The 27348-nt window shown below is 43.0% G+C and overlaps 2 protein-coding genes across 2 annotated transcripts in view; both read left to right on the top strand.

Annotated features, from left to right (window-relative positions):
* The window catches only part of lrp2b (low density lipoprotein receptor-related protein 2b), a gene marked incomplete at its 5' end in the record, with an annotated part of 65057 nt that extends 61551 nt beyond the window's left edge, over positions 1 to 3506 (top strand). The window contains 5 exons of the mRNA XM_079492141.1: positions 33 to 170; positions 685 to 795; positions 881 to 952; positions 1767 to 1823; positions 2535 to 3506. Coding sequence (XP_079348267.1) covers positions 33 to 170; positions 685 to 795; positions 881 to 952; positions 1767 to 1823; positions 2535 to 2660 — 504 coding nt within the window. The 3' untranslated portion in view covers positions 2661 to 3506. The remainder of the gene's footprint in view (positions 1 to 32; positions 171 to 684; positions 796 to 880; positions 953 to 1766; positions 1824 to 2534) is intronic.
* A 1592-nt stretch (positions 3507 to 5098) lies between these two features.
* The window catches only part of LOC306914835 (MAGUK p55 subfamily member 3-like), a 34722-nt gene continuing 12472 nt past the window's right edge, over positions 5099 to 27348 (top strand). Inside the window, exons 1-9 of the mRNA XM_079492040.1 lie at positions 5099 to 5180; positions 11352 to 11481; positions 14728 to 14846; positions 15660 to 15737; positions 15910 to 15990; positions 19302 to 19439; positions 19985 to 20066; positions 20556 to 20641; positions 20773 to 20847. Of these exons, the coding sequence (XP_079348166.1) occupies positions 11445 to 11481; positions 14728 to 14846; positions 15660 to 15737; positions 15910 to 15990; positions 19302 to 19439; positions 19985 to 20066; positions 20556 to 20641; positions 20773 to 20847 (696 nt within the window). The 5' untranslated portion in view covers positions 5099 to 5180; positions 11352 to 11444. The remainder of the gene's footprint in view (positions 5181 to 11351; positions 11482 to 14727; positions 14847 to 15659; positions 15738 to 15909; positions 15991 to 19301; positions 19440 to 19984; positions 20067 to 20555; positions 20642 to 20772; positions 20848 to 27348) is intronic.

Here is a 27348-nt window from a genome sequence, read left to right as displayed (position 1 = left end):
GACAAATCCATGTCTTTATTTTACTCAATCAGGTGCCTTGTTCCATGGTATCCATGGTGGAGACCGAAGGAAAGAGTTTTGAGAACCCAGCATACGATTACGACAGCGCAGAGCCCCCGACTCCCAGCAGTGTTGAGCCTACGGTGATGGTTCCTCTTGGATCAGTCAAGGTCAATAGAATTACATTCACTGCTCCTCGCTGCACTAAATTCAAAAGAGAAGAGATTTTATTGAACTTACGCTTTAGAGCTACATGTAGCTGCCTTCCCCACCGCAACAGGGGGAAGCCAACAAAACGAATAGCGTCAATTGTTGAGAAATGTAGACTTTGTCACTTTGACCCTTCGAGTGGCCAGCCATGATTGAGCATGGCCTATATTTATTACCTAAAATGGTACTGCATAAATTGTTTACAAACAACATCTGTACTTCTCCCTGTCTTTGAGCTCTGCCTGCCGGGGAGTGGGGACAGCTGCTCCATTGTATTCGCTTGGAGCGCTCGCTACGAGGGTGTCACTCTCGGTCACCCATTTTATTGCATTTGTGAATGACCACCCTGTGAACATGCTGTTGCTGTTGTCAATTCAGTGTATGGCTTTATTGTGTTAACATAGCAGTTAGTTACAAACACTATTTTCTCAGTGAGTTGAAGTTTGGGTTTCTCAATGTATATTTTCTTCTTAGGGAGAAAACACAGATTCCCAGGAGAACATTAAGAATCCCTTGTATGAGGTTGAAGTTGTGGCAGAGCCCATTGCGAGTGTAGTCACACCTGTCAGCATTGTCAGCTTTGAGGTTCGTTTCCCACATGCAGAGCTGACAATTTGATATACTGTACCTTTTAACTGTTCTCAATTCTCTTACCTGACGGCCATTTTAGGGGCCCTTTGACAACCCAGCATATGGCGAAGTTGACATCGCCCCTGAGCAACCACCTGCCGTGGAACAACAGGTAGTCATGGAGACAATTAACAGAGTGGCTCCATTTCAAATCACGACTCACTCATTTAAAAAATGTAGTGGATCAGCCATCAGAACCTCTGTGATCTATTCTACACTATTTTATCGGTTGGGGGTAAATTCCATGGTCATAGCTTTCTGCTGGTGCTGGTTAGGTAGTCAAGTTTAGGAATGGGTCACATTTGGCCCAGCGTCTGTAAGAATACAATCAGCGGTGTTATTCGAGGGAGGGTATCAGTGCACTAGCAACTACTATGGGCTAATAACACAGAAATGAGGGTTAATTTGCATAAGGATTAATTTGGGAGAAAGGGGGTAACTAAAGAATACTTATGGTAGCTACAAAGCTTCAAAGGTTTTGGAATTTATTTGGGATGGTTAAAGTTACCCAGTAACCCAGTAACCTGGGGGGTTCAGACTCAGAGCACCCAAATGACTGTATTTATCTTATCAATACTGTCTGACGGCTGAATAGCCACTGCCTTTTACAAAAAAGGGTTTCCTCACGTGTGCTGTGACTGTACTGTATATTCTTTTTATAACTGCCCACACAATACCAGTTGTTACTTAAAGATGTGTGGGCGAAACTGGCATTTTAACAGTCTGCCAAAAGACAAATAATCTTCTGTAAAATACATACGGTAGTGGTTGTGTGGTGGTAGACTCGGGGTGGAGGGGGACTGTGGCTTCGATTCAATTTCCTCTCTTTACACATGTACCACAGTTTTACACAAAATGTGTGAGGAAATTGGAGTTGGAAGCACTTCATTCCATCTTTAATCCTTTTAAATTGCTTTCCCTACCAGTTTGAACCCATGCCCGATGACAGTCCCGCTGACATGATGATAAACCCCCTGTACCTGGTGAGTACAGAAGCGCAGCATGAATGAATATTTGAACAGATAACCTGCATGACTACTACCCCCCCCAAGCTGTTTACTATTCTGGGCTGCTTGAAGGGAGGGATTTCATTCATATTCACAGAGCTATAAAGGTCCTGTGCAGCGTGCAGCATGCTTGTTGGGTTAAACAAAACTGGTGTTTTTTGCTTATGTTGTCCTATGTCTTTGTTTTTTGTATCATTGTGGAAAAAAAGAAAAGACTTGTATGACATGTCTGTCTAAAAAAAAGGAAAATTAAACTCTGGTGACTACACAAGTCTTCTTAACACCATCATTTGTCAATTCAAAATATGTAATTCTCCAAGAATAGGACTTTCTTGTTAACCACTATATACTTGTGATAGTGAAAATATCCGATCTATAATCTCCTAGATCTGCTATATGCAGAATATTCACCTATGACATGCCCAGAATAGGGACATCAGGGTTCACTTAGGTAGCTCTGGTCCATAGCTGTAATGCCGTTGCATTTAGAGCTATATGTTACTGTCGACTTCCGGGGCTCGCATAAATGCAGAGCAGCCTCTCGCTTTTGCTACTCACCAATACAAAGGCGTTATTAGAAAGCCTACTTTCCATAGTGGACGCACTCTGATCCCCCCACCACACGTATAAAATGCACTTTTTAAAAACATTACAGCATGATAACAATATGTTAAACATTTTCAACAGGACTCCACACTGCTTCCAGCAGGTTCCACACTGCTTCCAGAAGGTTCACCTGATGTGACACCAGGACTAACACTAGACCTCACCTCTGAACTACAGCAGGGCGAAGCCTCATTCAGTTTCATTTGAGGGTGTAGCCATTCTAAAATATTCTGTATCTATCAACGTATCTGTGACTTACATCGGCAGGGTTATAGTATCCATAAGCAGCATTCACAACACTGCTGTTTGTTTTGGGTGAAATTGTCAAATGCCATCATACTGTATAATCATGGCCCCAGCATCTCTTTAAACATATTCATCATGCCTCTTATTGTAATGTATTCTGATGAAGTGGGTGGGTGAGTGACTAAATTACCATTCTCTGCAAGCAATCGTGAGCAGTTTACACAAGCGATTGAATATGTGACAGTGAGTTACAGTACAGTATGTGTGTCATAACATGAAACAGAAATAGGCAAGATAGGACAGAAAGAGGGGTAGAAAACATGATGATCTGGCAAGTAGGTGACAGTTGTACTACAACCGTTACATGGGTCTTACTTACTTTATTTTACTAATCCCCATTACGCCGGCTGGCGCATATAGGGCAGCAACAAAGTTTCTCCACTTCCATCTGTCTTTGGCCATCTTCTCTATGGTCCCCCAGCTCTGATGTTGTTGCTGGAGAGCTCCTCTATCCTCGTACGTGGGTCTGCATCCTGAGAAATAGCACTGGGCATCAGAAGTGACCTGAAAGAGACCGTTATGAGACTGAATACATGTATGATATAGAAGAATACTTTTCCGATCAGGGTTTTACAACACATTTTCCAAATGTTTTCTAAATTGTTTTTATGGTTCATTCAATGTTATAATGTATGTATATTTTAAATTGTAGAAATCATATTGTGTTCAATACAATGTCGATTATTTGACTGCAAATTAGTAAATAGTTGTAATGGAAAGTGTGTAGGCCGAGCCGCTAGTATTGAACAGTTTATATTTGTACGTCTTTAAATGTTTTGATGAATTGAAAATGGAGGACCCTGATGTAAACAAGACTTAGTGCTGTTCATGGTTTCCTAAACAAAAGTAAAAGGTTTTCCTCAAAGTAGCAGTTTTTGTATTGACTTGTGCTTTCGTTTGAAATGTATATCTACATACTGTGAAATAAAGTTTTATCAATCAATCAAACTTAATTTCATTAAACAAATATCATTGCCCTGTTCACATTCACCTTCCTCTCTCGCTCTCTCTCTGCTGCATTCTACCACTATGACTATATATGCCTCACCCCTCCCTTCTCTTGTAAAAGGTAGGCTACACATGTCAAAGAGATCTGTTGATAGTCAGTATTAATCCACTCTCATCACCACAGATATATAGGACAAAGGACACTGATCCCCATGAGCAAGTGACCCAGTGAACTTGGCTGAAATTCTTTGTCATCAATTTAATGGTCAGCATGATCACAGAGCAAAGGCAATGATGACAGTGCTTCCATCCATACTCTATCTGATTTCATCCCTTCTCCTTGTCTCCTCTCCTCCTGTCCTCTCTTCTCACACCATGATACATGTCTCATCACATCAAGGCCTCTTCTCAGCACATTTACCACAACTAGGGCACAGGGAGGAGTGAAAGAGCCCGCTTCTACTAGATATACCCATTGGTGAGGGAGAGAGCCCACAACTAGATAGGCTATAGGCCTACATCCTTTCTCCTTAATGATAGGGAGATAAGACACAGATAAGAGGATGGAGGAGAATGCGAGAGAGAGGATGGTGGGCCCCCACGCACCTCCCCAAATTGATGTATTTTGGTTGAACAAATCCCAATATTGATAGATGGGTCATGGGTAGGAAACAGCACACATAACACACATAATAATTAATATTATTGCTAATAATAGGCATAATAATATTAATATTAATAATAATATAATTATGTCCTCTTTAGTTGTGTAGGCCGGGTATTTCTCAATTTCTGTCTGTGTCTGTGAGAGAGTGTGACGAGGTACATATTTTGCACACCTGAAATTCATTGCATTTATTTACCCATCCTAAAACTACTGGATGTCGCTTGTCAAAACTTCCTTTACTTATAAATATGTTGTTTTTGGAAAGCGACACAGGCAAATTGTACCTACTACGGATCATAAATTATTGGTGCGCAGCCAGCCAGACACACACAGCGAGACAGAGATTGGAAAGGGGCGGATCAAAACATGTACATCATGTATGGTGGTGGACGCGTGGTGCAGGGGTGTGTGTATCGCTGTAGCTCAGCGCACGGAGAGAAGCTGACTGAATGAAATGAATGGATGAAAGAAAGAATGAGTGACAGAGAGGGGGGAAGGGGAGATCAAATTGACCGAGCCAGCGGGGCGGCCAAGGATATGATCGAGGATTTCTGCGACGGGGAGAGCGAACTCTAACAGCTCAAGAACCGAAGGGGAAAGCCAGGAAAGCAAGGAGAGAGAGAGAGAGAGAGAGAGAGAGAGAGAGAGAGAGAGAGAGAGAGAGAGAGAGAGAGAGAGAGAAGAAAGACAGACAACGGGAGGCTATAGCTCTAGTCACCACACAGACAGCACCAGGTCCACAGGGAAGCACAGACTGCCTGCCCGCCAGCAGCTCAGTGAGCTCACAACACAGGAGCGTGGAGAAGGTAAGGAAGGATGCTCTGGAGCGCTGTGTTGTTGACTGTTGTTGTTGTTGATAATGATGAATTGATTAATTATAAATAAAGGCACCCTGTCTGATATACAGTCAGCAGGGCATCTCAGCTACTGGTAGTGGATGTGTGTGTGTGAGTGTGAGAGAGAGAGAGAGAGAGAGAGAGAAAGAGAGAGAGAGAGAAAGAGGAACAGAGGAATCTCCTGAATGATACCAGCTGAAGAGACAGAGCAAGGGTCAGCAAGCATCAATGTTTATTATTTTGTTTATGTACAGTATATGGCTTGCATATGATTTTTCCCCCCTCCCTCGTGCTATTTGTGCTTGTGTGCTTTACATGTTAGCCTACATACATGAGATTTGATTTGTGCATGTGCCATTGCAGCAGCAGATGCCTGGTAGTGTTCTACTGCCAATTCAGAAGCTTGCTAATGTAAATATAGATGCACAGTGTTTTATTAACACATTACTCCAGTCATGACATTCAACAAGTGCAGGCGAATGAATGGCGAAATTTTGTCTTAGTAATATGAATGAACAGATCAGGTCTGTCTGTGACACTCAGGATCCTCTGTGACCTCCCACAGTGAGGTGGGCATATGAATGAGTCTGGTCGGTAGGGAGGGGTCACAATAATCGTCTAATCGCAATCATCTGAGATAATAGCAATTATTTTGTCGTAAATGTCATAATCTTTTCCATGTTGAAAGATGTTCATACATAAAAAAGCACAAATAGCAGATCTACAAGCTTACAACGCTTGTAGATCAGCTAGTTATGCTATTTTTTAAAAACCTGTGTAAAATGTATAAAAATGGCTAGGTATTTCAGTTCTATGTCATATCTGCCCTGTGCACCTTTTTATTATGAAGCCTAAAAGGCAAACAGAAATGTCATTATTCATAACGTTCCATTTTCCAAGGCCAAAAACACAATTCAATTGTTAATCACAATTATTCGTGTTACAATTAATCGTCAACTTAGTTAAATGTGTAATCGTGACAGCCCTTTGGTGGTCACTGGTCACGCTTAAGTGCGGAGCAGCACAGAGCCTTGTTTTATGGTGGTGACACCATGTAGAGCACTGGAGGCTGACGGTGGCTTTATAGCGCTGGCTTTTTTATTGGAGGGCAGGTCTGACTGATGGACGAGAGACAGAAATCATATGCAGCAAAGGACCGCCGTCATGGATCAAAGACCCAAGGAAAACACTGAATCCTACACCGTAAAATCATGAGTGTCCACATTTCATAAGAAGAGTACCGGTATACAAATGCAACCAAATGGACCCAGATTGAAGATTTGACAGTGTACTTACTACATACGTACGTAGGCACAAGACACATTGGGAGAGTTTCAAGTGTAGAAATGTACCCGTAAAACAACTCTTGAGAGATTTAGGGTTAGATTAATGCTCCAGATTTTGTAGGATTCTCCATCACACCTGCTACTGTATCCTTTTCATCATTAGCCTGCAATGTGCTTTCTGACCAATCATCACAATTCACAAACAATTACAGTGTGAAAAGTGTGGGGAATTCTTAGAAATTATGCAGAAATTAGTTTTATTTAGGGCGATGGACCCAGAGCTCCTTCGGACTGATCCATTCACAATTATCCACGCACTTGAGGAACCTGCCAGTGCCTCCATCTTTACTTATGGCTGATAAGGTTGTCTATTCTACTCCACAAACCATCTGGGCAGTTAGCCAGCTAGTAGTCTGGAGGCGCTGCTGTATTCTAGAATCATCATAGTTGGCCAGTAAAATACAGATTTGGCAGATGATTTATGACAATGTGCCAGATGGCACGGCCCCCTGTGGTCACGGGCCAGAATGAATCTCTTAACGTCACAAATGCAGTGTGGTCAGTTGGTCTCCACACAACCTGCTGCTTCTGCGTGAGAACCATGGTAAAGTTTTGTGGTAATGTTTCTCTAAGCCTAATTTATGCTCCGTAGCGCTCTTAGCAGGAAAATAAGTTATTTTTGGCACGTGACACCGCCGTGCTACCGAGTATAAATTAAGCTTAAGCCTCTTATACGCTGTCTGGCTTCTGACTTTTATGGTTTCTTTTCATTTATTTTTGCTCTCCATCACTGCATTTTTGAGTGGTGCTACGTGCTAGCCACTCCATTACGCAGCAATGTGTGTCTGTATGTATGTATGTCTGTCTCTATGTCTGTCTCTGTGTATGTCTAAGCACGGAGATAGCGTTTTTTTTTAAAATCCTTTTAGCCCAAGTGAAATCTATAATGAAATCCTACAAGTTGGCTCCATCATAGTTCAAGTTGAATACATCCTTCTGTAGAATTTGCATTTTGTCTTTGAGATAGCATTTTTGCATGTTGAGATAACTGGATTTTGGAAAGAGGAGCCTTAAATGGAGTGTAATTAAATCACTAATACATATCTTCCTGGATAGCCAGACCTCTAGTCTGCAGGTCTCCAGTTCTGCCATCTGAAATTTGCATATTCACACTATTATTATGAAGAGTTCCAAGTAAAAATTATACACATGAATTGTTGATTCATAGATGTTGCCATAGATTATCTGAAGACATTTGTAGGGAACATGCTTGGCCTGAAAACTGCCATATCCACACGTTTTAGTACAGGTCAGACCAGACATGTGGGTGGCACCATAGGTGGTAGATGGTATCACATTTAATATCACGCTCCAGCGCACACACGGACACACACACACACACACACACACACACACACACACACACACACACACACACACACACACACACACACACACACACGGACACGGACACAGAGGCACTTGCGATGCATACAGGTTAGTGGACAGATGGCAATGGCTGTGTGTGCACATGACCTTCCTCTTGTCTCTCTCTCCCCTGGGCTTGGTGTGGCAAAGAAAGCGGCTGATAAAACAGGTGGTGTGTGTTGCCTATGCTGATCGCATTCTGTCAGTATGATCAAATACAGCATGCCTTACTGCGTTGCACAATTTGGCTTTGTGATGCATAAACATGACAGAATATGACATGACAATGACAATCCACAATTGCCTACAGTCTTGAGGAACGTTATCAGAGTAGTACACCTTGTCGCCTACTGTTTTCTTTTGTTTCTTTTTTACTGGGGAAAGCCAGATGGAGCCCATTTTCACTGAATAGGGGTGGGTGGGGGGGGGGGGGGGGTCCTCACAATTAGGACTTTTTTCTCAATCTTTGAGATTCTGAACTAAAGAAAAAAAAAGAGGGGTCCAAAAGGGTAAAAACAGACTTGATCTGTGTGAATAGACCAGTCCTTAGCCTACTAGTATCCATCACTGGTGCATTCGCTGTATTATGTTCTATTCTAGACAGTCTAGTAATCTAATCCAGCATTGTGTTAATTGAAATCCTCAGCGATACAGCAGTGACCCATAAGCCAGTGTGGTCAGGGATCAAGGAGACCAGATGACGCCATGAGCATTCTCATATTCTTCACCATATGGTCAATCCTGGGTGTTCACATCACAGATTCACTGACTGAAGTGTGTGTGTGTGAGAGAGAGAGAGAGAGAGAGAGAGAGACACAGACAGACAGACAGACAGACAGACAGACAGACAGACAGACAGAGCGTTGATGAACTGTTACTTACTTAGCAAGAGTTATGTCTCACTGAGTTAATTATCCCACCCATAATGTGCTGTAGCATGCTAATGACAATAGTCTAATCTGTTTATATATTAATATGTTTCTTTCATATTGTGCGTCACACTTCTCGAGGAAGCATTTGATTGAGTTTCTTTAGTACGAAAATAAACTTGTTATTTTTGGTCAAAGATATTATCGTTGTGTTGTTCGGCACATATACTGTACAGTATTGCAGCAGGCTAGCTAGATATGTTTTTGTTGTTGTGAGTTGTTACTTTGGGAGGCATCAAGGCAATGTGTGCCATCCATCAGCATTCTGAAGCACAGACACATGGATCATAACATGGCCATGGCTGCAACCTGGGCCACACACCAGCACAGCCATGTGGTTCAATATTTTACACTGGCTGTCGAGTCATTAACATGATGAGTCGACTTGCACTTTTGGTGGGTCGACAAAATGAAAAATGTTTTTCACACTTTTAGAGCATATCTGTGGTCAAAAGACAAAACAATAGATGCCAAAAGATAAACTATATATATTTTTTTAAAATATCAAACGTCCCCAAAAGTCCAATCTTAATTATTTCCTGTCAAACAAAAACCTAATGGAGTTGGACTAAAATATCAAAATGTTTGACCAAATACCTCATCAATATTGTGAAGATTATATTTGCTTCCCTTTTTTCATTTAGATTTGTTCTTTTTTCAATATGTACAAGCTCACAAAGGTTTTAGGCATAACCTTTGACTGTACTACCTGTACTGTTAACAATTATGTTAATAAAGTATTAAATCGATAACAAAATTGTAGATCACTACATTACGATATGCAAAATCTCCAACGATGTCTTGTTTAATTTCACCGTTTTGATATATCGATATAATTGATATATCAATATCCAATATAATATGCCATTTAATGCCCTTGTGCCCCTAGCACAAGGTCATCATCGCTGGTGGTCAGAAAACGTTGTTTTGTGCTGCAACTAGCGTGGCACCGAGTGCCGCACTATGAGCTTGTAGATCTGCTATTTTTTTAAATCGTGAAAATGTGGCACAAATCTTGGAATATTCTTTCACAGCAAATGTTTTTAACTCAAATCTTTGCTTCTGACGTGTCCCTGGGACAAAATAATTTCAGATGGGGGTCGGCGGCCGATTACATATGATTTTTGGGGACCTTGACATGAAATAGTTTGAGAACCACTGACATAGAAACATAGGTTTTTTCAGAAAACTGTCATGATTTAGAAGACATTTTGTAGAATCTGGTCAGTCCTAAATTGGCTAGGCTTTTATCCACATGAACCTGCAGTGATTAGTAGAGTCTCAGTGAATTGTGACCGTGAGAGAACGGTTTGTCCAGACACATGGACACACTCTGGCTCTGGTGGGGTGTGACGTTTTAAATAACACAGATGTAACCACCAGGCCTCTCTCTGCCATCCTAACGTATGGCCTCAGTGTGTATGGAGAAGATAAAGTCTGAAAGGTATCATCCTGTCCCACAGATTAAACATGCATGTCCTTGATCGCTTTTTGTTGTGTGGCGCTTACGTTTGTGTCTCTAGGTACAGTTGATGTTAATCTGCCAGGGAAAGGATGACTGTGATTTGTTGGATGACAGATCTGATTGCTCAGTCGCCACGGACATAAGGATGAGATTTGCTACTGGTGGTGACCCCTTGCTCTCAGCTGCTAAGCTCTTGAATCGTTTGATATTAGATAATGGGGTGGATACACTGTGTAACAGTGTTTGTGTACTGTACAGTACAGTACCTTACAGTACAGTGCCTATATCTACACATAAAGTTTACAGTGGCTGGATGGTAACCGCAAGGTTGCCAGTTCAAACCCGGGCTCCCCCAGAGTTGGTGTCGAAGTGTCCTTGAGCAAGACACTGAACCCCTAATTGCTCCTGATGTGCTGGTTGGTGCCTTGCATGGTTTCTGCCGCCATCGGTGTATGAATGTGCGTGTGAATGGGTGAATGTACTGCACAATCTATGTAAAGCGCCTTGGATAAAGGCGCTATATAAATGCACCATTTACCATTTTAACACTTATCATCATAAGCATTTTGATAACCATGATATGATGACTGTCCACTACAGTATCAGAGAGACTCACTGTATGTGCAATATGAAGATGAAGATCTAGAGACCTTATAGAAGGTCAACCTAAATCACAACATTATTTAACCCATTTAGACCTGAGGACGCATCTGTGTCATATTATAGCTTTTAACCCATTTTGGGGGCGGGAACCCCTTTTGGTGTTTTAACTAAGCATTATGTTATACTTTAGCTATTGAAAAATAGCAGATCTACAAGCTCATAGCGCGCCACCGAGTGGCGCGCTATGAACTTGTAGGTCTGCTATTTTTGAAAAATCGTAAAAATGCGGCACAAATCTTTGAATATATATTCTTTCAGAGCGAACGTTTTTTTATTTCGAGTCAGGCCTGAATGGGTTAATAGCTATTGTAATATAGATTGTTTAGAATTGTATTACCAACATATTGGCTGTTTGTGTGTTTGTGCACAGCCTTGTCATAACCGAGGACAGGAGCAGCGGGAGGAGACGAGTTGTCATCGTTGTCCCCCATGTTCCTCCCATCTGGTCCCTTCAGCTCACTGTATGATTGAAGCCATGCCCATACTGTCTGCAAGCACAGGTAAATTAAAGCACCATGTCCAATCCAACGTTTCTTTAGCCTCTCTGCATTATAAATGGGTGTATGTATGCATGATGCATGTGTTACATGAACAACAACAATCATGCATAATTGAGATGTTTCTAGAGTGTGTTTATGATGAGTAAATGTGTGTTTACGGTGTGGAGGAAATTTGTATATATAGCACCATCGAGGGAATGCTGCTTCCGTGTGAGCTCTGGCTTTTTGTTCCGTTTTCCTTGGCCATGTTGATATCTGACCTGTTTTTCAGTTTTTTGCTTCACTATTATCTCTTGAAAGTGCAACTGATGGAGCTTGTAGGACCACGAATTTCACCCACTTTTTTACCCCTGTGAAAGTTTGAGTTGAGTGCACATAAAGACAGTGGACAACTAACCACATGAACCCTAGTGTCTCTATTCTGGGCGCAAACATTCGGTGACAATGTAGCACAGTGGTTCTCAGAGTTTTAGCTCGAGACCCAAAAGGGAAATGTATTGTCTCACTGGGACCCAAACTAATGAAAATAGCAGATTTACAAGTTCACAATGCACATTGTGAGGTTGTAGATCTGTTATTTTCCACTACTTATGTTTTCTAAATGAATGGATTTTTATATATATATTTTTTTAATTCTTTGAAAATTATTTAGCTTTTTTTTTAAATGTATTGTGGGGCTCACGTGCGCGCAAACACACGCTGAAAAGCCTGGTGTAACCTGTCCGTATAATAGGGATAAAGTGTTTAAAATGATGCATTAACACATTTTGCTGGGCACCCCCGGATCCCCCCCAAGGACCCCTAGTGTCTACTGACACAAGAACTTCAAATGAGATCTGGTGACTGCAAAGGCCATAGTATATGATTCACATTATTTTAACCATTCAGTGACCCCTCCAGTCCTGACCTGTGGATGGGGACACATGCTCTCACTCTCGCATGTGTGGAGAATATAGTGGTGGATGACTAATCCTCCCTTTTTTCCTCACGTCCGTAGACCAGTGCCTAAGACACAGTCTGATCACGTCCCACATTGACATCCTCAGTCAACCGAGAAAGAGTTGCTCTTCTGTTTGTCCTTGTCACACTAATGCACAAGCATCACAATCATTGAATGCGTGATTTTGACCACAATTTCTATTTACTGATGTCTTTCCCACAGATGGAAATGCAGATGTCACTTTTTAGTCATTACTCCTATTGAACCAGTTGAGCAGTCTTAATGACTGAAGCTCCTGCCATCCACGCCCCACTGATGAGCCCTCATTGTCTCCACCAGGCCTAAGGCATGGGGAGAGACTATGTTTTGCACTGGATCTGCATTATTTCCCATCTTCCATCCTGATTGGCTAAGATTGGCTTCCAAAGCTCACATGATTGGTCCGTTTTGAACAAAATGCCACAAATCACAATGTGCAATTTCCGTGAAATTATACACGCACATTTACACTAGGCCGAGGACGATTTTTTTCCCTCCAAATCAGCCTCACGGTGGCACTATAACAGGGCAATTCCTGTTTTTACCTATAACTGCATCGATCTGTTTACAAGAACTTATGTATGTGCACTCCCTAGAGGCCATGGAAAAACATTTTCCCTGCATCCCTCCATATCTGACGGTTATAGCGCCACCATGAGGCCGATTTCTGCAAAACACATTGTTTATGTTAGTCGCACAGACTTCATCCAAATCTCACGCAAATCGGTACACATGATCTCTGTAGTAATGTGATCAAGACGAGCCTGTTGGATTTATCAGATTCTACACTCATTGGCTAAGATTGCCTTCCAAAGTTTTCAGGAGTAGCCCGTTTTGTACAAAATGCTGCACATGTCCTGCTCATCCAGAATTCTATCCTCATGCTATGAGTGATCTGGCTCTGCATTTCCTCAACAAAATGAAGAACATTGTTGCAAAAAAAAACATGTTTTATATTACTCCTAAACATTTTGCCAAACATCACACACACTCCTATCCTCCTGGTGGAGACCTGTGCCCAGAAGGGCACTTTTTCTAGTTCATACTCATTTCGATAATTTTCCTCTTGACAAGTTGATCCAAACATCTAAGTCAACAAGCCTGCTTAGCACTTTGTATACAGCCGTGGAGCATGATTGGCACGACCACAGCTGAATAGGTAGAGAGAAACCTGGGAAACGGAAGGTCCCAGGTTTGATTGTGCGCCACAAAACGGCCTGGCCAATCAGCAGCAGCTAGAGGCGGGATAGCTGCTGCTGATTGGCCAGGCCGTTTTGTGGCCGGGCATCAAGTCTGCCTGAGAGTTCCCAGATGGGAGCAGGAGGGGGGAACCCAGTGTACTCTCTGCTGCCCCATCTGGCGGAGTCAGGTTAGAGCAAGAGACCTTGGGCTCCATTTTCGTGACTGCTAAACCCCTTATCCCTAAACTTGTTTGCCTTTTTTTACTATTTTGCAAAACATTGGCCAGTCTACAAGCTCACAACGTGTCAATGTAGATTGGTTAGTTGAACTATTCAAAAATGTTTTTCAAAATAGTAAAAAAAGTTTAGGTATAAGGGGTTTCGGTGACGAAAATGGAGCCCTTGACCCCTAACCGCTCAGTCTGACCACTTGTTGAGAAGAAACCAGATGGGTGAAGCTGACCGTGAGATCAAATGGGTCTAATTAATTAGGATATTTAGGATTAGGATATGATATAATTGCTTAATTATATCATGTAGTCCACCTGTATGGAAGCACATGCACATGTGTTTGTCACACGTCATACAGTATATCCTAGTCGAATAGTGAGCTTAGAAACTCAAGGTCCAGGATAAGTACAATGAGGTACTGCAAGTGCTGTACTTGTAAGCCTTAACAAGTTTCAAGTTTCAACGTGGCATCCCTCTTTTGGGCACGTTTTGAAACAATAGTGCTCTACTAGCCCACAACGCATTACACCAAGAATATGTTTTTCGCAAAACAGACATTACCCATTTCAGCCCTATACATTTTGGCCATTTGAAAATAGCTGATCTACAAGCTCACTTCAAAATATTTGTTTTAAATAAAAATATTTGAAAATGTGTGAATAATACATAATGATTACTTTCTACTTTTGGCACTTTTGCACACAAGTACATTTTGATAGCAATACCTTTGTACTTTTACTCAAGTAAATGTTGAATTCCGTTCTTTTACTTGTAACATTACTGTATTGATACTTTTACTTAAGTAAAAAATTTGAGTACTTTTTCCACCACTGCTGTGGTCTGTGTTGATCTTAGGTCTTCATGAGACTCTGGCTCTGCTCACCTCTCAGCTGCACCCTGATGCCAACCACAAAGAGGACCTGGTCTTCCTCAAGGATGTCTTCAGTGAGAAGAGCCTCGCTTATCTCATGAAGGTACAAGCATCGTCTACTATGCAGTCGATGTCGGATGGAAAGCTTGTAAATCCCCAAATTGTATTATTATTGTAAAACAACTATTTAAAACAATGGACATAGCCGATCTACAGGCTCACAACGGATCACACCGTGAGGCGCTGTGAGCGTGTAGATCTGCTATTTGCGCTACTATTGTGCGACACTCTTGTATGATGAGGTACGACATTCATTTACGGAATCACATTTAAAAAATGGTCACTGTCGGGGTGGAAACCTTGTATGTCCAAAGGGGTTGCTTTTCAGAAAATGGTAAAAAGAAACTTGGATCAATGGATCCAATGTAGTCATTATTTGTTCACAACCTCTTGGTAATATTTTACATTGGTTAAATACTTCTAAAACCCACAAACGCACTAAAAATAGCAGATCTGCAATTGTGAGCTTGCAAATCATTTATTTTTGCTACTTTTGTGCGACACTGTTGTGCAATGAATAGGGCATTACTTTACGGGGGGAAACAGTTTGTTGGTTTCTGCCTGACAGCGACGGATGTTTGGATTGTTACGACGAGTTTCATGATGTGCAGATCGGTCCGAGTTGGAAAATAGAACTTTTGGAAGATCATGATGAAATCATGTGGAAAGGTGGTCATACACAACAAGGCACCCTTTTGCTAAAACACGTACTATATGTACAATGACCATAGCATTTAAAAACAAAGGTTTAAACATTTCAGTGTGTGTGTGTGTGTGTGTGTGTGTGTGTGTGTGTGTGTGTGTGTGTGTGTGTGTGTGCCTGTGTGCCTGTGTGCGTGCGTGTGTTGGGTCACAGATCCATGAGAAGCTAAAGCAGTATGAGAAGCAGAGTCCTACCCCGGTTCTACACAGCGCCTCATGCCTGGCGGAAGATGTAAGTGCAATTCCAAGGCATTGCTGTGTAAAATTCTCCATAGTTTCTACATGAATAACAACAACATTAATGTAAATAATTAAACATTCCGTTTTATTTTTTATATATTTGAGTTACAGTATGCTTGTATACACGTGAGCCATTTGTGTGATGCTGTTGCTCCAATCACCAGTTGGCAGAGGAGCTCCAGAGTGGGCCAATGGAAGGGGATGAGAGAGAACTGCTGTTGCTGCTGAGTACCCCTCATCTCAAGGTACTGCTCACAACCAAACATACACTGAGTACCCCTCATCTCAAGGTACTGCTCACAACCAAACATACACTGAGTACCCCTCATCTCAAGGTACTGCTCACAACCAAACATGCACTGAATACCCCTCATCTCAAGGTACTGCTCACAACCAAACATACACTGAGTACCCCTCATCTCAAGGTTTCTGCTCACAACCAAACATACACTGAGTACCCCTCATCTCAAGGTACTGCTCACAACCAAACATACACTGAGTACCCCTCATCTCAAGGTACTGCTCACAACCAAACATACACTGAGTACCCCTCATCTCAAGGTACTGCTCACAACCAAACATACACTGACTGATTACCCCTCATCTCAAGGTACTGCTCACAACCAAACATACACTGAGTACCCCTCATCTCAAGGTACTGCTCACAACCAAACATACACTGAGTACCCCTCATCTCAAGGTACTGCTCACAACCAAACATACACTGAGTACCCCTCATCTCAAGGTACTGCTCACAACCAAACATACACTGAGTACCCCTCATCTCAAGGTACTGCTCACAACCAAACATACACTGACTGATTACCCCTCATCTCAAGGTGCTGCTCACAACCAAACATACACTGAGTACATCTCATCTCAATTACTGCTCACAACCAAACATACACTGAGTACACCTCATCTCAAGGTACTAAGGATACACTGTAAAGAAATATCAATATCAAATATCACCACCCATTGGTTTCATGATTTTGAAGCCACTTTTTCCAGCTAATTCAAATCCACCATCTTGGAACTTAGATCTCAAAAACCAACCGGAAACTAATGTTATTGGCTGGATGGTCAGCGAGGGCGGGTCTTTTTCCACTGCTACTTTATCATCAATTTAAAAACAAAAATGCATATCATGGTAAGCGATAGAAGACTTTAAACTAGCAACTGAACTGAAATTTTCATCACAAATGCCAATCAATCAAAATTCAACACATTGCCAGAGATAGGCTTCCATAGTTCAGCACATTATTTTGATATCGATTCGATACTGATATTGCATTTTAAGGCCAATATCGTCCGATAGCGATGTGATGACAGATGAATTGCCCATCCCTATATCAAACACACACACACACACACACACACACACACAGTTCACAAACCAAATTCTACTATTCTCACGCCACTTCCCATAGCTTTCTAATCAGACAGCGCCACTTGTTCCGGCTGTTTGAGCTCTTGAAAATCAGCGTGTCTCCCTTTCCTAAGCCAGTGGGTTATCCCACCCTCTTTTGAGACGATCATCCATTACATATCAGCAGCCAGACGTGGTGCTGGGCTGTGTGTAAAGCCTTCAGAGTCTGTCAAGGTGCAGACACTCCTAGTCCCTAATTATAGTTATCAAGAGATTATGCTCAGTTTAATGGTTTCTGGCCTGGGCCTGACGGGTGGGAAGTGGATGCCAGTTTGAGACACTTGCACGGTAATTTCCTAATTAGTAAGACTCGTTTGTGAAATAAGCCTCGGGGAAGGTGTTCTTTTACTTCTTTCTCAACTCTTTCCTTCATCTATTTCTCTCTTTTGTGCTTATGGAGGGTTATGTCAGGTCACACAGTCCATCCACCCAACATGGACTGTATCTCAAAAAATACTGTCTGGATTGCTGTATAATTGTCTATACACTTTCATGAAGCCCAGATGAACCCTACTAATCTTGGTGACTGCATGGCCTTTCCTCTAAGTGCCACCATCCAGCTAAAATATCAGATTTTACATTATACATGACTGTTACTACGTGATTCAGTATCACTCAGTATCATTCAGTCAGTGTTATGGTCAGCATCATGTCAGTATCATGGTCAGTATCATGCTACTATCATAACTATTGTCTGTATTGCTGTAGAATTTGATGTGCACCTTTATGCTACCTAAACAATCATTTTGGTGACTTGATTTCCTCTATTTCCAGTTGCACACATGATATCTGCAGATTTCCACGAAACCTTATGCGCGCAATAAGGACAGACATGAACCCACTGATAATGGTGACCCCATGGCCTTTCCTTTTAATGATTTGATTCATTTAGCACATAAAAAAACAAAACAGTACACAAAATATAGGCGGGAAAAGTGCCTGGAGGAGGCAAGAAGTCCAAATTGCTTAGACGAAGCCTCTACCTACAGTATGTATGAGACAATAATAATGATAAACATTAGTAGGACATGATTTGCAAACAACAATTAGCCAACAAAGTTGGCACTTATGATTATAAATAAATGAGCATCGCGCCTGTTACAGACATGCGCAGAGCAAGTTCAGTCAGGAAACTGCTGCCGGCTGTTCATTGGGCCGCCTCAGCATCACGTTATCATTCTGCTGTTTAGGTATGGGAGGATTCGGAGTCCCAACGGAGACTGATGCGCTTGATCTGAGTACCTAAAAAGCAGATCCAATTCATCGCCAACGACGCCAAACCATAATAAATATATTGCTCATTTTATATTCAATAAATATATATTCCATCCATTCTTGAGTTGTCCTGACAATAAATAAATTAATATTGGCAACATAATACATGATTTTATCTGATCGCGTGCATGCAAGGCCGCATGCACGCATCCGCCTGGGTGACAGCAGACTGCTGGGCGAGCGCTGGCACTTTGGCATGGGGGGTCAACATATATGGAGTGTATTTCATAGTAATTGAATTATTGCGACCTATGGTCGCAATAATTCAATAAATGATTATACAGGGCGTGCCAACCTTATGCCAAACTTTCCAACATGCTGAGTGCATTCATGTTCCCTGGATGAACATTGGCTATTTGAGTACCCACTTTTCACACGAGATACAGTATGTCCGAATCTAAATGGCAGATCCCGGGATGATCCCTGCTGATTTTGGTAATCCCACTGCTTTTCCTAGTCTAGCATCACAAACAAATGCACTTGCATTTGTTTGCGTGTTTGCCTGTACTGACTGAGTTGTCTGTTTATGTGTGCATGTGTACACTCAATACTCAAAAGTACAAATTACAAAGTACATTTTTAGAAATGGTCAGAAGTTGTGAAAAATAGTAAACATAGCGGATTTGTTGTGAGCGTTCAGATTGGCTATTTTCACTATATGAAATGGGGCTGGTTAATTCATAATATATTTTGTACATTTTAGTCCCAAGAGTCCCTTCCTAGAAATGTAGTGGAGTCAACGGTATAATGTGTGTGTGTGTGTGTGTGTGTGTGTGTGTGTGTGTGTGTGTGTGTCTGTGTCTGTGTCTGTGTGTGTGTGTGTGTGTGTGTGTGTGTGTGTCCGTCCTTCAGGCAGTGCTGTCGGCTCATGACACTGTAGCCCAGAAGAACTTTGACCCCGTCCTGCCACCGCTACCTGATGACCTAGATGACGATCTGGAGGAGGAGTCTGTGAAGATAGTCCGCCTCGTCAAAAACAAGGAGCCGCTAGTGAGACCATGACAATATTTAGTGAAGTCGTGTGTGTGTGTTGTGTTGTGTTGTGTTGTGTTGTGGTGTGGTGTGGTGTGGTGTGGTGTGGTGTGGTGTGTGTGACTGTGCGTGTGCACGTGCATGACTGTTGCTGTTGGTGTGGAAGAAGAAGGTGTGTGCTTTTGGTACATGTGCCATACATTCATGATGTTATTGTGCACTTTGTATACTGTAGGTACAGTACTGGTAAGCCATTTCTCTCCCCATTTCCTGTCAGCCTACTATCTCTATCCCTCTTAAATATATAAATAAAATAAAGGCGAAAGCCATATAAAGGGTCCATTTGGTTAAGGGTCCATTTGGTTTAATTTTACGCTCTCAAGAGTTAAAGACCTATAAGGGTCCATTTGGTTACTGACTCTCCATCATTTAGCTGGGGACCACCTGGTCTCCGGACCACTGCACTAGACCACTGCACTAGACTAGAGGACAATGGTTTGATATAGCTGAAGCAAGCGTAGATCGCCTTTGAAAAAAAAAAAAAACCTTCTTTAATCTTCCAGGGGGCAACGATCCGAAGAGACGAGGCAACAGGCGCTGTGATCGTGGCCAGAATCATGAGGGGAGGGGCCGCCGACCGCAGTGGTGAGAGCAACAACACACCATGTCACGTCATGAATGATGACATTGACACAAGATGTTTGTATGTGTGCGACCTTACACCAGAAGTTAATTCATCTCTGCTCTTGGAGGCTCGATTCATTTCACAGCAAATTTAACGCTTAAAAGTGTAAGCGATAGATTTGAGACGGTGTGCTTCATCCTACCCAACAGGACTTGTTATCAATTACTGATGAAGTGATAGGAGAGATGATGCTGTGGCCTCAGCTAAAATGGTAGTTCACACCACCACAACTGTCAACAGAGATGAAATCTTTGAGATTAGTGCCACGGGATTGCATCTTGTGAGATTACAAATGAGGCTTGTTCGAGCACGTTGCCATGGCAATAATATCCTATCTGGGGCTTATGTTTGGAAAAGACATTTTGGGTTACTAAAGATAATGTGCTTTTTGCACTCTCATAGAGTATGTGTGTGCGTGCGTGGGTGCTTGCTTGTGTTTTTTCCCCTAGGCCTGGTCCATGTCGGGGATGAACTTCGAGAGGTCAATGGAAATCTGATAATACACAAAAGACCTGATGAAATCAGTCAGATTCTGGTAAAGGCAGCATATAAATTGGTTTATTTGCATGGTAATATCAATGTTTTGTTTTCTTTTCTTTTTCAATGCAATTATTCATGGCTAGCTGATGACAGATAATGATATCTCTCTCTATTTATTTTTACCAGTCCCAAGCCCAAGGCTCCATCACCCTCAAAATCATCCCAGCCATCATGGAGGAAGACAAACTAAAAGAAAGCTGGGTAACCACAGTTTGATTCAAAGATAGCCAATCTACAAGCTCACAGTGCATTGCAATGAAGCACGAGATCGGTTATTTTCATATGTTGAGTGCCGTAGTCCTGATGTCAAAACCATGCGTCCTTCACGGAAGGGTTTTTCCCATTCAAACTCGCATAGATTTGAATCACGTAATATACTGTAAGAACTGTGTACCAACAATAAATAGTATTGGCATTTTACTCATATGACCAAACTGATGCCGAAAAAGTTACAAATTTATCCAAAGTGTAAGAAAATAAAATGCCTCCTACAAATCTATTAGAAATGACGACTACATGCAGCTGCCTCCTTGTGCCACCAGCCCACATAATCAGCGTCACATTGTGTTGCATTGAATGTTTGAGCAGCGCTAGTGTTACAGGTCTCAGTTGTAAGACCCATATGCAGATGAGTATTGCTGCTGGGAAGCCCTCCTATGCCTGATAAAACAGGAATAAAATGAATAGGACAGGTGACGACGGTGTTGTCCTTTTAGCCTCCTCATGCAGAATCAATTTATTTATTCACAATTCAATATATTTCTTTTCTCTGTATCATTTCTTTTTCTTTTTCAATAAATCAATACATCGATCAAAATATAACATAGTCACAATATTCTCTTTTTCATGACATCACATTGGGTTCACATTTAAATTCACATTTAGTTACAAATAACCTCTTTTAGTTACTTTCATAACCACCAGCATCTGTTTTATCATACCACAAAAATACAAGGACTGTTCCTTTAAATGTCTTTGTCAGACATTAGTGCACATTCATTATGCATTGTAAATAGCAGCCTAGCATAGTGCTACAAATATATATCCCTTAAACATCAGGTATAGTATCATGGTGCAGGACTGAGTTTCAAATGGCTGTAGGCAAAACGTTTTTCATAGTAATAAAATGCTTAAATGCTTAAAGTGCATTAAAATGTAAAATGATACAAAAACGTTTTATAATCAAACATTCTGTTCATCAAAAATACTTCTGAACAGTATTACTAAGCTAAAGACACAAAACTGGAATGATCTGGAGCCCCAAAAACGTAGTCTTCCCTCGTTTTCACCAAAACACAACAGGACCACCATTTTAGAAGCACATGGAAAAACGGCACATTGTTTGGGTCACAAAACCACTCAAAAGTATATTCAGCTTCACCAAAAACGATCTCTAAAGTAAAATAAAACATAGGCAACAACTGTGTGCAGTTTAAGAGTCTGTTGTGCAGTACAAACCTGATAAAACAGGAATAAAATGAATAGGACAGGTGACGACGGTGTTGTCCTTTTAGCCTCCTCATGCAGAATGAGGAAGTGGGTCAGTCCATTCAACAAGTGCCTCTGAAAACGAAGCGAGTCGCCACACTGCCCCCTAGTGGTGGAAACACTAGGAAAGTTCCACTGTGTAGTGTCATTGAGCTTGGAATAAACCAAGATATAAATGCATTGTCCAATCTTGCTCATGCATTGTCCATTCTTGCTCATATAGCAATATTCTTTTCACAAAAGCAAATAACATCATCATCATCATAATAAAATAAAATACACAACATAAATGTGACCATACATTTTGTGTGCGTCACACGCTCCCCGACAAAAGAAAATGGCTCCAGACATTCAACTCTTAAACTACTAAATTCAAAATACATTCTCAAATTCTCAATACTCAAAGGTAAGTTCAAAGGTAAGTATCAAAACAAAAAACCTCAAGTGTACGTGTGTGTGTGTGTGCGTTTCCCCATAGGTTCAAGGTAAGTACTGTATCGAGGTAGGTATGTTCGTGTCAGTGTAAGTGTTTGTAGTTGTCTGTGTGTGTCAATCAGTACACAAAGAGTGGTCGACTGTATGGCATGGTTGAGGGGTAAGGTAGCATTTGGTATGGGATGGGGTATGGTAGTGTCTGGAAAGGTGGGTATGTCATGGGATGTGGTCCCATCTCCCAGATTGGCATCGATGACGTTTCATAGGCTCCCACTGTGTTGATCATGGGTTGAGGTTGGTAAGAGGGTTGGCCCAATGAGCCGTACGTGAACATCTGGGTAGGCCTCCTTTCACGTTCGGATCTCCGTGGTTGTGGACTACTGGGTTGATCACAGGTAGGTTGCACACCAATTGTCTGAGGGTCTACTGAACTTTCCCTGTGTTGGCCCACTTCTTCCTGCTCATTATCTGAATGTCTTGTATCGGCAGGTAACTGCTCATCTTCTGTTGGTACCATGTCAACAACATCATCTCTGTTCTCTTCCACAGGCATTTCCACTCTCCTTTCCTGGATAGGATATCCTCTGGTTTCTCTTTCAGGTATGAGTGGTCTGGTTTGTTCAAATCTCTGAGTGTATGTTACATGATCAGTGTTTCTCTGAGGCTCACAACGGGGCTGTGCTTGTGAAGTCTCAGGTTCTCTCGTTATTGGCACTCTCAGCCAGTATCGTGGTCCATCATCATCTGAATCTGAGGACTCGCTGCTGAGGCTCCGTTCATTCTGTCTCCTTGAAGTTGACTGTCTGTTCCTTGTTCTCTGTTGAGCTTGGGATTCAGGTAGGTCTCTAGGTGAGTCTCTTTTCCTTCCAGGTTGTGGCTGCGGAGGTAAGTCTACAGGTAAGTCGTTGACCACGTGGAGCAGGTTGCGGTGTAGTGTTCGGATCCTGTTCCCACCCGTTTCCGGTGTCACCCTGTAAACAGGTCCATCAGCAATTCTCTCCTTCACAACATGGACTGTGTTTTCCCAGTACGACCTCAATTTACCAGGGCCTCCTCTCTCACTCAGATTACGCACCAGAACACGATCACCTGGTTCAAGGACAACAACACCCTTCATGTGGCGGTCATAGTATCTCTTCCCTCGAGCACTTGACTGTTGACTATTTTCAGAGGCCAGTCGGTAAGCGTCCTTCATCCTTTGAGCCCACTTCTCAGCATAGCCTCTTGGAGACGTGGCTTCCTCTTCCTTTGCCAGGCCAAATATCATGTCCACAGGCAGGCGTGGGTGACGTCCATACATTAAATAGAAAGGCGAAAACCCTGTTGCCTCATGCCTGGTACAATTATAGGCGTGGATGACTTGTGGTAAGTGGTCTCTCCATCTTTCCTTCTCCTTTTCTCCGAGAGTTCTGAGCATTTGGAGCAAGGTTCGGTTGAATCTTTCCACGGGATTACCCTGAGGATGGTAGGGCGTGGTCCTGGAGTGACCGACTCCACTGAGTTGTTGCAGGGTCTTGAAGAGTTCATTTTCAAATTCTCGACCCTGGTCATGGTGCAATTTCCAAGGGTACGCAAACCGTGGAATGAAGTCCTCAAAGATTTTCTCTGCAGCAGTCTTTCCGGATTTATTTCTGGTGGCGTAGGCTTGGGCGTACCTTGTAAAATGGTCAATAACAACCAGAATGTATTCGAAGCCTCCCTTGCTTTGCTCCAAGTGAAGATAGTCGATGCAAACCAACTCTAGGGGTGATGTAGTGGTAATGCTTCCCATTGGAGCCCTGATATGTGAGACCGGCTTCTTCTGCTTGATGCAGGGACATTTTCTTGTTACATAAGCTTCAACATCTTGCTTCATGTATGGCCAGTAGAACCGGTCCCTGGCTAGTCCCAAGACCCTTTCTGTCCCCATATGGCCCATCTCGTCATGGAGGTGTCTCAACACCAGAGGTCGGTACTGGTCAGGCAAGACGAGCTGACTCCTCTGGCTTGTTTGCCGGTACAGCAGACCATTTTCCAGATGGAGTTTCTCCCATTGGTGTAGCATCTTCCTCGCAAGGCCACTAACTCCCTTTTTCATGTCGTTGGTCAGTGTGTTAGTGGTCTCTTTCAGCTGGATGACTTGACTGATGGAAGGGTCATCTCGTTGAGATTTAATGAGCTCATCATGGGGGATGGTTGGGAGTAGCTCTGTTGACTGTGAGGTTGAGCTATCTTGTGACAGGTTCAGGACTGCCACATAAGCAACATCCTTCTGCTTGGCGGCGTGACTGCCTTCCCACGTTGCCAGTATGATGTCTTTGGACAGCTCCTCTGTGCAGGCGTCAACGTAGTTGTCAATGTCTAATGGCATGCGGGACAAGGTGTCGGCATCCACATTAATCTTGCCCGGTCGATACTTGATTTCAAACCGGAAGTCCGCTAGCTCACCGACCCATCGGTGGCCGACAGCATTGAGCTTAGCGGTGCTCAACACGTACGTTAAGGGGTTGTTATCCGTGTACACCAAAAAGTGAGGCGCATAGAAGAGGTAGTCTCTGAACTTTTCGCATATGGACCACTTTAAAGCCAGGAACTCAAGTTTCCCTGAATGAAGGTTGTAATTCCGCTCTGCTGGCGTCAGCGTCCTGGACCCGTATGCAATGATTCTGAGCTTCCCTTCCTGGCGCTGGTATAGCACCGCACCAAGACCTTGTTGTGACGCGTCTGTGTGCAGCACGTAAGGGAGATCAAAATCAGGATACGCTAGTACTGGGGGGTTGGACAGAGTGTGGATGAGCTGGTCAAGGGTTCTCTGGTGCTCTTCAGTCCACTGTATCGGGGTCCTGGATGACATCTGGGCTCCTTTTCCCCGTTTCTGTCTGGGCTGAAGCACGGTGGTGACAGGGTTTTTGGATTGCAAGAGCTCATACATTGGTTTGGCAATTTTAGAGAAATCTTGAATGTACGTTCTGTAGTAGCTTAAGAATCCTAGAAGCTTACGGACCTCTCCGACGGTGTTGGGGGTTTTACTCCTCAAGGCCTGAATGGCTTCCAGGTCCTTGGGGTCTAGCCGCACTCCCTCAGCAGAGACCAGCTTCCCCAAATAACGAACTTCCTTTTTGAAGAGCTCGCACTTGTTTGGCCTGAGCTTTACGCCGTGGCGTTGGAGCGCCCTCAGCACTCGTCTCAGCGACTCTACATGGTCTTCAAAGGTCTTACTATAACAGAGAACGTCATCCAAATATGGTATGCAGCATTCGTCTCGCAAGGAGTCAAGCATTTCCTCCATGCTTCTCTGAAAAGCAGCTGGGGCGTTTGAAAGCCCAAAGGGGATGCGCACCCACTCATACAAGCCCCATGGAGTGATGAAGGCGGTCATGTGTCTCGACCCTTCTGTGATGAAGCCTTGATGATAGGCTTTTCCCTGATCCAAAATTGAGAACAGGTTGTAGCCACCCAGCGTGTCAATGAGGTCTTGAATACGGGGAAGTGGGTGTCTATCTGGAACTGTCTTTTGGTTCAGGAGCCTGTAATCTATGCATAGCCGCAAACTTCCATCCTTCTTGCGGACACAAACCACTGGTGCGGAGTATGGGGATTTGGACTTTACAATCCACTTCTTTGCCAGTAAGTCTTGGATGTACTCCTTAACTTCCTTGTACAGTGGTTTGGGAATTGCTGTATAGCTCCTCTGTACTGGGATGTCATCCTTCAGGGTTATCCCCATTTGGAGGCTTGGAATGCACCCCATGTCATCTTCATCCTGAGCAAACGCATTTGACTCCTCGTAGAGCATTTGTTGGACTACAGCTTGGTGTTCGTCACTTAGGTGGCTTATATCGACAGGAGGAGACCACCGCTTGAATGGTTGTTCTTGTTGGTTACTGTTGTCTCCATCGACAGGAACAGGTAAGTCGACGTTGCTGATCTCGACGCTATCCATCTGATCTGTCTCCACAATCTTGTCGATCGGCTGAATACTGCCCAACATTGTGAAGTTGTTCAATGTCACATCGTGTTGGGTGTGGTTACCCACAGGAATCTCCACATAGGGCTGCCTGACGTGGTGGATTTCGACCAAGCCATCACCAATATCTAGCTCCTCCAGTCTCGGGTCTGGATGGTTGACCTCGAACAGTGCCACAGAGGACGTGAAATCAGCAGGCACCTTGCACTTGATGCGAGCGACATGGCCTGGGCGGACGACAATGTCTTGACGTCCAACTCTCACCACTGCATGGTGCTGGTCGGGTTCCTGGGTCTGTATCAAGTTCACAATTGTCTCTGCTTGGTCATTTTCAATCTGTATGGCCTCTCCCAGCAACTTGCCAATAATCGCAACAACTTCAATGTCACTCTCCTGCCCTAGGATGAGCTCTTCAATGACGTTGAAGCCCAATATCGGTCTCACAAGGCTCACACGGCTGACCAGGAAGGGTACTCTGATGGCGAGATTTGGATCATCGTTACCAGGTAGGTTAAAGGTGAGTTCCACCCATCCATCATATGGGATCTGTCCTCCATTGGCTGCAGTGAGATCCAGTGGTCTGCTTCCTATGAGTTCACTGAGAGGGCGCACTTCCTGTTGAGGTAGGTATTTGTGTTTCCATGGCTTGTCAATAATACTGACTTGGGCCCCAGAGTCGAGCAGAACCGTCACAGCGTATCCACTTAGATTGCATTTCAATAAGCACTTCTTGCCAATTAGCTTAGCTACTCGCTGCGATGGTGACTTGTCATCAGCCGATGAGTGAGAAGGGGCGGCAAGATGGTGATTGACCTGCACTGCTACTGGTGTGG

Source organism: Electrona antarctica (genome assembly GCF_951216825.1).
Source record: "Electrona antarctica genome assembly, chromosome: 22".
Taxonomy (NCBI): Eukaryota; Metazoa; Chordata; class Actinopteri; order Myctophiformes; family Myctophidae; genus Electrona; species Electrona antarctica.
The sequence above is the reverse complement of the archived record's forward strand: the minus strand, read 5'-3'. Positions and strand labels throughout refer to the sequence as shown.